General features: G+C 41.2%; 1 protein-coding gene across 1 annotated transcript in view; it reads right to left on the bottom strand.

The window, feature by feature from the left end:
- Positions 1-82: 82 nt before the first annotated feature.
- LOC111973561 (cyclic nucleotide-gated channel beta-3) overlaps positions 83-11598 on the bottom strand; it is a 35982-nt gene continuing 24466 nt past the window's right edge. The window contains exons 12-20 of the mRNA XM_070446749.1: positions 10948-11070; positions 10497-10638; positions 10073-10232; positions 9790-9887; positions 9584-9667; positions 2675-2793; positions 2119-2271; positions 1798-1948; positions 83-452 (exon numbers count right to left, since the gene is read on the bottom strand). Of these exons, the coding sequence (XP_070302850.1) occupies positions 420-452; positions 1798-1948; positions 2119-2271; positions 2675-2793; positions 9584-9667; positions 9790-9887; positions 10073-10232; positions 10497-10638; positions 10948-11070 (1063 nt within the window). The 3' untranslated portion in view covers positions 83-419. The remainder of the gene's footprint in view (positions 453-1797; positions 1949-2118; positions 2272-2674; positions 2794-9583; positions 9668-9789; positions 9888-10072; positions 10233-10496; positions 10639-10947; positions 11071-11598) is intronic.

Below are 11598 nucleotides of genomic sequence, written 5' to 3'. Positions count from 1 at the left end.
TGATTGGTCAAAAGACCAATTAGTGGGAAAAATATCATTATTGCGCTTGTTAACTGAAATGAAAAAGATGGCAAGACTGCAGTTGTAGTAAACATTTTAATAGTTTTATGAAAAGTACTATTTACAGTGTACAAAGTTTAACATGCTGGTATTCTCCATCATATTGGCTAACAGCTCAGAGATCAGAACTCACTCACTCACTAATCAAAGCATAATAAATTGTCAACAACGCACGCAAAATTTGGTTCTGGGTTCAATCAACAAACAAAAATATTTCTAACATGTTGCTAAACGTTTTGCTATGGTGTGCACTAATGAATGCACTCCAGCACAGTAGAGGAATATAAACGAAGATGGCGGATCCAAGTAAAGGATCAGATGTCTCACCCTCTACTCTTTTTTTTTTTTTTTTTTTTTTTTTACTTCCCCTGCTGCTCCTTCGCTTGTGCAGCCTGGAAAGAAAGAAGAAAACATGAACCTCATAGATATTTCTACTGTAGGTAGCCTTTATCCTTATAAATCAAATACTGTATGAGATTTAAGGGTTGATCACCTAAGCCAGATAGCATCTACAGTGCTGTGAAAAAGTATTTGTTCCCTTTCTGATTTTCTCTTTTTTTTATACTGGATGTTATCAGATCTTCAACCAAAACCTAATATTAAAGGGAACCGGAGTTTACAAATAAGAAAATGGATACCTATTTCCTAACAAAGTTAGGCATCACCCAATTCCCCTGTGTGAAAAAGTAATTGCCCCCTTGCGCTCAATATCTGGTTGTGCCACCTTTAGCTGCAATCACTGCAACCAAACGCTTCCTGTAGTTGTTGATCAGTTTCTCACATCGCTGTGGAGGAATTTTGGCCCAATCTTGCATGCAGAACTGCTTTAACTCAGCGACATGTGGTTTTTCAAGCATGAACCGCTTGTTTCAAGTCCTGTCACAACATCTCAATTGGGATTAGGTCTGGACTTTGACTAGGCCATTCCAAAACTTCAAATTTGTTGGTTTTTAGCCATTTTCATGTAGACTTGATTGTGTGTTTTGGATCATTGTCTGACCCAGCTGCGCTTCAGCTCACAGACGGATTGGTCCCATTATGCCTGGCGAAAACCAAACACTGCATTCCACAGTAAGAACCTTTTATACCAACGGTCAGGCATGGTGGTATTGTGTGATAGTTTGGGGATGCTTCGTTGCCTCAGGACCTGGACGACTTGCCTAATAGAAGGAACCATGGATTCTGCTCTGTATCAGATAATTCTACAGAAGAATGTCAGGCCATCAGTATGAGCTGAAAATAATCAAGTCTCATGAAAATAGTTAAAAGCAACAAATTTGAAGTTTTGGAATGGCCTAGTCGAAGTCCAGACCTAATCCCAATTTAGATGTTGTGGCAGGACATTATGCTTGAAAACCCACATGTCGCTGAATTAAAGCAATTCTACATGGAAGAGTGTGTCAGAATTCCTCCACAATAACGTGAGAGACTGATCAACAACTGTGTTATTTGTTCACTCAGGTTCCCTTTATCTAATATTAGGTTTTAGTTGAAGGTCTGATAACATTCAATATCAAAAATATGCAAAAGAAAATTAGAAAGGGCCTAATACTTTTTCACCGCACTGTATCCCGGTAACAGTGCTCAACTCAATATTGAACACAGTCTGGTTGACAACATGGACATGCTGCAATGTCAAGAGCTATATCTTGTCAGTGGGTGCTATGCCATGTGTAATGCGGGTGCTCTGTCGTAGTGCGTAATAATAATGTAAAGGGAGCTGTAGCTGAACTGTACCTTGAGTTTCTCCAAGAAGCCTCCTTTGCCAAAGCCTCCGAAGATCCGTGCCATTTTAGGAGTGGGGGGTTTGGGTCCGAACAGCGCCATTCCTTTCGTCTTGTCAACCTCACCCTTAGCACCAGCTGGACCCTTCGCCTTCATCAGTTTCCTTTCAGAGCAGACTCGCAACAGTCAATAATCTCAGAGACACACAACGATCACAATCTTGCAGAGCGGTTGATTAAAAACACACACAACTTGATTTAATTCTGGCAAGTCTAACTTTTCTCATTCTTAGTATAGGTCTCATACATTAGCTAGCTCACACAAAGAGCGTACCTTCCTTTCTTGGCCAGCACTCTCTGGGAATTTGGGTAGTGGACCAAGATGTCAACCAGGTCTTTCTTATCCAGGACAAAAAGGTTGACGAAGCCATGAGCTTTTACGTTAGCTGTCCTTCTGTTCCCGCCATCTTTGGCAGACTGTAGCAGACTGAGGAAGAGCACCGAATCAGAACGCTGAAGATCCTCGACCAACACTCACACTTAGAAATTCATCTGTAATAGTAACCCACTGGGCACAGACCACAGTTCAACATCTGCTTTTGATTTATATTTGTTTTGTATTGTCAACTAATGTGAATTTGCCGAAAAAGAAAAAATGTCATTGGATTTAGGATAAGTTGGGTGGGAAAAAATGAATTCACTTACATTGACTTTTTTCAAATATAATCAGTTTTCCACGTTGATTCAAGGTCAATCACATAGATTCTTTGGGTTGAAATGACGTGGAAACAACTTTGATTCAACCAGTCTTTGCCCAGTGGGAAACTCTTCTACTGGAGGTTAATATTATTACATTGGAATATTGTAGTGTAATGATATAATGATAATACCTGATTTCTCCAAACACACAGCCGGCCTTTAGCGTCACAAACACAATGGAGTTATCTGGTCCACCAACCACCTGCACCTCTCCACCCTTTATGATGTACATCTCTTTACCAATGTCACCCTATAGAAGACAACGATCAAACAGAACACAGATTGGAAAATGTAAACTCTGCAAAAAAAAACAAATGTCCTCTCACTGTCAACTGCATTTATTTTCAGCAAACTTGTGTAAATATTTGTATGAACATAACACGATTCACATCTGAGACATAAGCTGAACAAGTTCCACAGACATGTGCCTAACAGAAATTGAATAATGTGTCCCTGAACATAAGTGGGGGTCAAAATCCAAAGTAACAGTCGGGTGTGGGGTGTATCGGGTGTGGCCACCAGCTGCATTAAGTACTGCAGTGCATCTCATCATGGATTGCACCAGATTTGCCAGTTCTTGCTGTGAGATGTTACCCCACTCTTCCACCAAGGCACCTGCAAGTATAGACCATGACGGACATTCCACCTCCAAATCGATCCCGCTCCAGAGTACAGGCCTCGGTGTAACGCTCATTCCTTCAACGATAAACGCAAATCCGACCATCACCTCTGGTGAGACAAAACCGCAACTCGTCAGTGAAGAGCACTTTTTGCCAGTCCTGTCTGGTCCAGCGACTGTGGGTTTGTGCCCATAGGCGACGTTGTTGCCGGTGATGTCTGGTGAGGACCTGCCTTACAACAGGCCTACAAGCTCTCCGTCCAGCCTCTCTCAGCCTATTACGGACAGTCTGAGCACTGATGGAGGGATTGTGCATTGCTGGTGTAACTCGGGCAGTTGTTGTTGCCATCCTGTACCTGTCCGGCAGGTGTGATGTTCGGATGTACCGATCCTGTGCAGGTGTTGTTACACGTGGTCTGCCACTGCGAGGACGATCAGCTGTCCGTCCTGTCTCCCTGTAGTGCTGTCTTAGGCGTCTCACAGTACGGACATTGCAATTTATTGCCCTGGCCACTGCAGTCCTCATGCCTCCTTGCAGCATGCCTAAGGCACGTTCACACAGATGAGCAGGGACCCTGGGCATCTTTCTTTTAGTGTTTTTCAGAGTCAGTAGAAAGGCCTCTAATGTTCTTAGTTTTCATAACTGTAACCTTAATCGCTTACCGTCTGTAAGCTGTTAGTGTCTTAACGACGGTTCCACAGGTGCATGTTCATTAATTGTTTATGATTCATTGAACCAGCATGGGAAACAGTGTTAAAACTCTTTACAATGAAGATCTGTGAAGTTATTTGGATTTTTATGAATTATTTGTGAAAGACAGAGTCCTGAAAAAGGGATGTTTCTTTTTTTGCTGAGTTTAGTTTAAAACCACATGGTGACGTTGTGGATGCTCTGAAATTACATATTGACTTTTATCCTCATTGCAAGGAAGAAGCCCCTCCCTCATGGAAGGAAGCCATCATAACTGTCATACCAAAAGAGGGTAAAGAACAAATCAGTAATTATAGGCCAATCTCGATTTTGAATTATGACTATAAGCTATACACCTCGGTAATTACCAAGAGACTTGAAACCTTTGTCGGATCAAATTGAGTTGGACCAAACTGGGTTTGTTAGAAGCCGTCAAACCCAAGACAACTACATATCATAAATCAGATTAAGGAAAAGCACTATTGGTCCATTTAGATGCAGAAAAGGCATTTAACATTAATTTTACTCATGTCTAGTTTTAGAGAGATTTGGCTTTAAAAAGGACGCAATCCAATATTTAAAAAAACATTTGTCATTAAAGTGAATGGCCATCTGACAAAATAACTTTACAGCGTGGCACATGTCAGGGATGCTGCACCTCACCTGAGTTATCGCCTTGTACATTGAGCAGAGCGATTAAAGCAAAATTATGATTTACAAGGTATTAGCATCAGAGGAAAAGAGCATAAAATTGACTGACCATAACACTTGCTTCCCAAAACTAATGAACATTCTGGAAGAATATGCCATCAGAACAGCCTCAATTCGTAAGGGCATGGACACAGTGTCGAAAGCGTTCCACAGGGATGCTGGCCCATGTTGACTCCAAGTCACAAGCGAGTCACAAGGTCTGAGTCTAAAATCGATTCCCAAGTAGAATGGGTCTAGACTCAAGTCAAGTCCAAGTCATGCATTCTAAGAGCAAGCCTAAAAAAAAAAATCGATACATGCAACGACTTGTTCAACTACATATTTTTGTCAATTTATTGAGTCTACCAGACAACCCTTTTCATTACTTTGTCTATACACATTTTAATGATGTAAATTGTAAAATAGGGACCCCAGGACCATACCCAATTGGCAATAACAACCAATAAACTGGTTCTACAATGTAAAAGGCCATTTCTACATCCATTGTTACATTGGTATATTAGTCTTAATCAGACTAAATGATTATTATCAGGGCTTGACTTGGGCTGAAATAGGTGCAGGTACTGTTTATATTTAGGTTCAGGAGCTCCACAATAATTTTGAGCTAATATTCTATAAGAGGAACAGGAGCTCAAGCAGTAGAACATTTGAGGTGGCCGTACTCAGCTCTGATGAGGGACTGCCCAAGTCAAGCACTGATTATTCATGATATTCCAACACCATGCATATATCAAACAATCATTTTATCTTATTCAACGACTCCAACGTGTGGAGTGCAGGCCACGTAGCTTATTACTCGCTCTTATTACGCACAACCAGAATGACAGAGACAGAGGACACAGAACTCTGACATAACCCGGGAAATATGAACAAAGAAAACCAAACATTGAATTTAATAAACAGAACTTCTACCTCGTGAGTCTTGTGAACATTCATGTGCAGAATAAACATTGTGCCCACTGAGGGTAAGAAATGGTTGGCTATATAAAAATGTATCGTAGGCCTATCAAACAGAAATGTCTGTGTTGCAATAAACTCTACGGGGATGGAATGATGAAACGCCAGCAGTTATTGTAGTATGAGATGGAATATAGAGTTACCACATGGGGCCGGCCTATGCATTTAAATGTGTGAAAGCGAGAGCAAGCATTTCAACAAGAGAAAAAAAAGCACTCTCCACTAGCGGTAGTTTGGAGAGCGCAAGTTAAGAGCCGCGCCTATGATACGTCTTCGCCACAGTAATACACTATATATACAAAAGTATGTGGACAACCATTCAAATTAGTGGATTGAGCTTTTTCAGCCACACCCGTTGCATAAAATCGAGCACAAAGCCATGCAGTCTCCATAGACAAACATTGGCAGTAGAATAGCCTTACTGAAGAGCTCAGTGACTTTCAATGTGGCACAGTCATAGGATGCCACCTTTCCAACAAGTCAGTTTGTCAAATTTCTGCCGTGCTAGAGCTTCCCCGGGCAACTGTAAGTGCTGTTATTGTGAAGTGGAAAGTCTAGGAGCAACAATGGCTCAGCCTTAAAGTGGTAGGCCACACAAGCTCATGGAACGGGACTGCAGAGTATTGAAGCGCATAACGAGTAAAAATTGTCTTTCCTCGGTTGCAACATTCACTACCCAGATCTAAACTGCCTCTGGAAGCAACGTCAGCACATGAACTGTTTGTCAGGAGCTTCATGAAATGGGTTTCCATGGCCGAGCAGCCGTACACAAGCATAAGATCAGCATGCGCAATGCCAAGCATAGGCTGTAGTGGTGTAAAGCTTGCCACCATTGGACTCTGGAGCAGTGGAAATGCGTTCTCTGGAGTGATTAATCACACTTCACCATCTGGCAGTCCGACTGACTAATCTGTGTTTGGCAGATGCCAGGAGAACGAATGCATAGTGCCAACAGTAAAGTTTGGTGGAGGAGGAATAATGGTCTGGGGCTGTTTTTCATGGTTCGGGCATGGGGGAAATCTTAACACTACAGCATACAATGACATTCTAGACAATTCTGTGCTTCCAACTTTGTGGCAACAGTTTGGGTAAGGCCCTTTATAGTTTCAGCATGACAATGCCCCTGTGCTCAAAGCGAGGTCCATACAGAAATGGATTGTCGAGGTCGGTGTGGAAGAACGTGACTGGCATGCACAGAGCCTTGATCTCAACCCCATCGAATACCTTTGGGATGAATTGGAACGCTGACTGCCTAATCGCCCAACATCTGTGCCTGACCTTACAAATGCTCTTGTGGCTGAATGGAAGCAAGTCCCCGCAGCAATGTTCCAACATCTAGTGGAAAGCCTTCTCAGAAGAGTGGAGGCAGTTATAGCAGCCAAGGGGGGACCAACTCCATATTAATTCCTATGATTTTGGAATGAGATGTTTGACGAGCAGGTGTCCACATACTTTTGGTCATGTTGTGTAATTAATTTTAAACAAATTCCAAATGCAAGCTTCATAAGTAAATGATCTATTTCAAGCAATTGTTACATACCACAATACCAGTATGCCTATGCTAGTAATTATTGCCCATTTGCTGATGAGCTTGCAAAGTAAACAGCTAATATTCTCGATCACCAAACCATTTAAGGATCTATCTATCCTCTCTTCCTATAATTTGACGTTGACGTGGCACCTGATCCGATAGCTGTACAGCAAGTCAGCAATCTCTGTTCGCTAGCTCACCACCCTTCCTGTTTTGATTGACAGTTTGCTGGAACAATCAGTGCCGAGTGTACCTTTCACTGGCCAATCTGTTGCAAGGGCGATGCTGCTGCGGCTACTCTCTCTGGCTGCGTGTAGAGTAATCCACGTAGATTCTGTGCCACAAAATGAGTGTCAAAACCTGGCCAGTTCAAATCATCAATCTCAAGTCAAAGTTGAGTCCCGAGTCTTGAGACGTCAAGTCTCAAGTTATTTTATATCAAGTCGAGTCTCAAGTCATCAAATTTGTGACTCGATTCCAAGTCATGTGACTCGAGTCCACAACTCTGACTCCAATGCTTCCCACGGTTGTGTCAAGTTGGCTGGATGTCCTTTGGTGGTGGACTATTGTTGATACACACTGGGAACTGTTGAGTGTGAAAAACCCTGCAGCGTTGCAGTTCTTGACACAAATGGGTTTGCCTGGCACAACCACCATACCCTGTTCAAAGGAATTAAAATATTTTGTCTTGCCCATTCTGAATGGCACACATACACAATGTCTCAATTGTCTCAAGGCTTAGAAATCCTTCCTCCCTTTCATCTACACTTATTGAAATGGATTGAACAAGTGACAATAAGGGATCATAGCTTTCACCTGGTCAATCTATGTAATGAAAAGAGCAGGTGTTCATAATGTTTTTTACACTCAGTGTATATAACAAATTATAAACCAATTATCCTAAATATTCCTAAAAATATACAGTAGAAAGATGGTCCCTTCATTTAGATTTCAGCTCTATAATAGAGACAGTTAAATTAATATTTTCCCCATATTGCTTTACCTATTCCAGTCTCTATCAGTTGCGGTCCCCCTGAAACAATTCATATCACGGTTCATTTGGAGGTAACCAAGGATTAGATATTAGACTCTTCAGCTCCCTAAAGACAAAGGGGGGAGGGCACTATCTAATCTTAGGGAATATTACTTAGCTGCACAATTTAGGCCAATAGTATGTTGGTGTGACTCACAATACAGTGCTATATGGAAAGATATTGAGGCTGCCGTTCAAGGTCGCCCAATCCAGTCTGTAGCTGGGGATAAAGACACATTTGGGACATTAACAGGAATGTTGAAATGGTTTGCGTTTTGATCCAAAATTTAAACCAGCTATTTATGATTTTTTTTAAAATAAGGAATGGCCTGAGAGAGGCATTACAACATGTAATGTAACATTGTAGAAGATGGAGAACTCTTAGGTTTTCAGAATTTAAAAGGAGGAATATGGCATGGAAAACTAAGATTTCTTCAGATACTTACAGTTAAGGGACTATTTTGAAAAAGAGAGAAATGTATTCAATACCAAACCAAATATGATTAACCATGTGATTTGAAATGCATATAGTAAAAGTTAAATTGGGAAAAGGAACTGAATATAGACATCTCAGAGGAAGACTGGGACAATATATGCAGTACTCAACGTACTTCTACAAACTCAAGAACATGGAGAGAGTTTTGTTGGAAAAATATTAGCAGTTTTTTTGTCACTCCTAGAATCAAAAGTCAACAGCTAGGTATACAACAGCCATGCTGGTGGCTATGGGACCACGTGGATGCCAACCACACCCATTGTTTTGGGGAATGTCAGAAGATGTCATTGTTTTGGGATTATGTATGTTCGGTGTTAAAAGATGTCCTAGTATATGAAGTCCCTAGAACTGTAATGTACCTTGGTAATGTTCCAGAGAATGTGATGGGCAGTGACAGATACCTGATAAAAGTTATCCTTGCTGCAAGTAGAAAAGCCATTACCAGGAACTGGTATAAAGCAGAAGCCCAAAATGTTAAGAATGGCAAAGTATAATCCAAGAAATCTTTAATATAGAAAGCTTGACATATGCTTTAAGACTCCAAAAACCTGTATTTGAAAGTAACTGGGACAAATGGATATTCACAAACCAGGAAGACCTGATTAACTAATATCTTGTTAACAATACAACTCTGTATACTTACTTTATATATTATTCAGTACGTATTGGATGGCATCTTCTGTTTGCTTTTATTTATTCTTCAGTTTCATTGTTTCTGTTGCTTTTTGCTGTATTGTTTTGAAAAAGACTAAAATCCAAGTCAGTGGAGGCTGCTGAGTGGAGAACGGCTCATAATAATGGCTGGAACGGAGCGAATGGAATGACATCACATGGAAACCATGTGTTTGATGTATTTCATACCATTCCACCTATTCCGCTCCAGCCATTACCATGAGCCCATCCTCCCCAATTAACATGCCACCAACCTCCTGTGATCCAAGTGTATATAAAGAAAATACATATTGACTATATTATGCAACAGTGACAATCCCATACACTCACCTTCTTCACCACAAAGTCCCCAGGTAGATATATAATAGACTTYAGCCTCAGCAACATGTCTACCAACATCTGCTTATCACAGCCCTTGGGAATAAAGACATCGAGAAAACAGTCAGATAACATTTAGCCAACATTCAGAGGGTGATGCAGGTGGGCTGTTAGTTGCCTGTTGGCATAATGACAAGTTCATTTCGACCTATATTTACCTGAAAAAGAGCAATTTTATCGAAGGTGGCAAAGTTTACATCCACACCAATGGCTGTTCTCATTACAAGAGGCATCTGCTCCAGCAGTATAGACTCGTCTGGAGAGAGAGGAGGGAGAGATGTAAGAGGAAGAAAAAAAATTGTCAAGACATTACTACAGAGCAAATGTACACCATGTTAGTTGACGATTTGCCATAAAAAGACATTTTAACATTATTTACAGCACAATTATGACAGCATGGAGTCAAGATTAATTTATTCCCCACTATTATTTATTGCTTACCCAGCATTCCCTGGGCGTCCCAGGTGTAGTTGTACCAGGTGCGTACTCTGTTCTGCACCAAGTCGGGGATGGTGAAAGTGTTCATGTATTCCACACAGCCGTCCATGGAGGCCCGGAAATATGTCTGGCCCTGCGTGGCAGCCCCGATGACATCTCTCATCTGTACCAGAAGAAACAAATAAAATACTTTCAATCCAGGACCACACAACAAACCAGTGTTGGGGTCAATTCCATTTCAATCTATCAATTCCAGAATTACATTTTAGTCCATTTCCTAATTTGAAAGAAATAAGAAATTTGATTTGCAATGTCAGTTGACTTCCTGAATTGAAATGGAATTTACCACAATCATAATTGTTACAAGAGGATGGCTGCCTCTTGCCTGGAGTGCATTCTGCATGTCTTTAGAATAGTGATACTGTACCTGTCCAATCAAACTGGAGAACACAAAGACACCAGTAAAGAAGTTGGTCATCTGGAAACAGATCTCAAACACAGTGCCAGGCTCAGGAAGACCCCCGATGTTGATCAGACTACGAACAGCGAAGTAATAACAACGCAGGTACCTGTAGGAAGGAAGACGGTTACTCACACCCCTAATCCACAGTGAAGGCAATGGAGACACTGGTTTAGGGAAAACTACAAATTGAGAAACTGTTAAACTGTAACAGAAGTCTCGGAGACAAGAGACTATATTAGAAGTATAGAACATTTTACTCCTCAGGATGCAAAATTCTATTAATTTCCTCAAAATTCCCAGGTTTTACCAGAAGTCCCAGTGGGAATAAGCAGTACAGCTGGAGTCCTCCTAACAGGATTTCTGGAAAACCTGCCAATTCTGAAACCCTATATACTCTACACAATAATATACGTACGCGGTTCCCTCTCCATCGTAGACCCATTTGGAGGTGCCGATGCCAAGGTACACTGACGCCACGTAGTAGAAACAGGCATTGAGATGGAGCATGTACAGCAAGTAGCCAGTAGTGCGACCAACTCTGAATAAACGCAGGGAAGAAGAAGTCTTAGATAATGGTTTTCTGTTGCGGCTCTGTTAAAGCTACAGTATTCTAGCATCCTCCATTCATCCTGTATCATCTTCATAATGTATTACCATCATTCATCACACATCTAACTAGACTATGCCACATAGCAGACACTTCCATTTTATAGATTTGAAAAAAGTCACATCCGAAATTATTCGCACCCTTGATAAAGATGTCAAGGAGGAGGAATATCCGTACCAAACTTTAAATTGTATTTCCAGAAGTTAGCATTTTACCCCATCCTGAATTGGTTTAGAAATGATTATTCCGCCCCCTGGTGTCTCCTATTGCCCTGGAACAGGTGGTCTTCACTGAAATATCCCTTAAGAATATAAACTACACTTTGGTCCTATTACTGCTCCATTTGGTGCTCCAATTTCCATTTGGTGCCACATTTTAAAGCAATGTAACTGGAAATCAAAATGGCATGCCGATACTCCAATATTTCCCAATAATGGCTTGCAATCTGGAGGGCGGTCT

The sequence above is a fragment of the Salvelinus sp. IW2-2015 genome, linkage group LG14, assembly GCF_002910315.2.
Source record: "Salvelinus sp. IW2-2015 linkage group LG14, ASM291031v2, whole genome shotgun sequence".
In the NCBI taxonomy this organism is placed as follows: domain Eukaryota; kingdom Metazoa; phylum Chordata; class Actinopteri; order Salmoniformes; family Salmonidae; genus Salvelinus; species Salvelinus sp. IW2-2015.
This window is presented reverse-complemented; position numbering and strand designations above follow the sequence as displayed.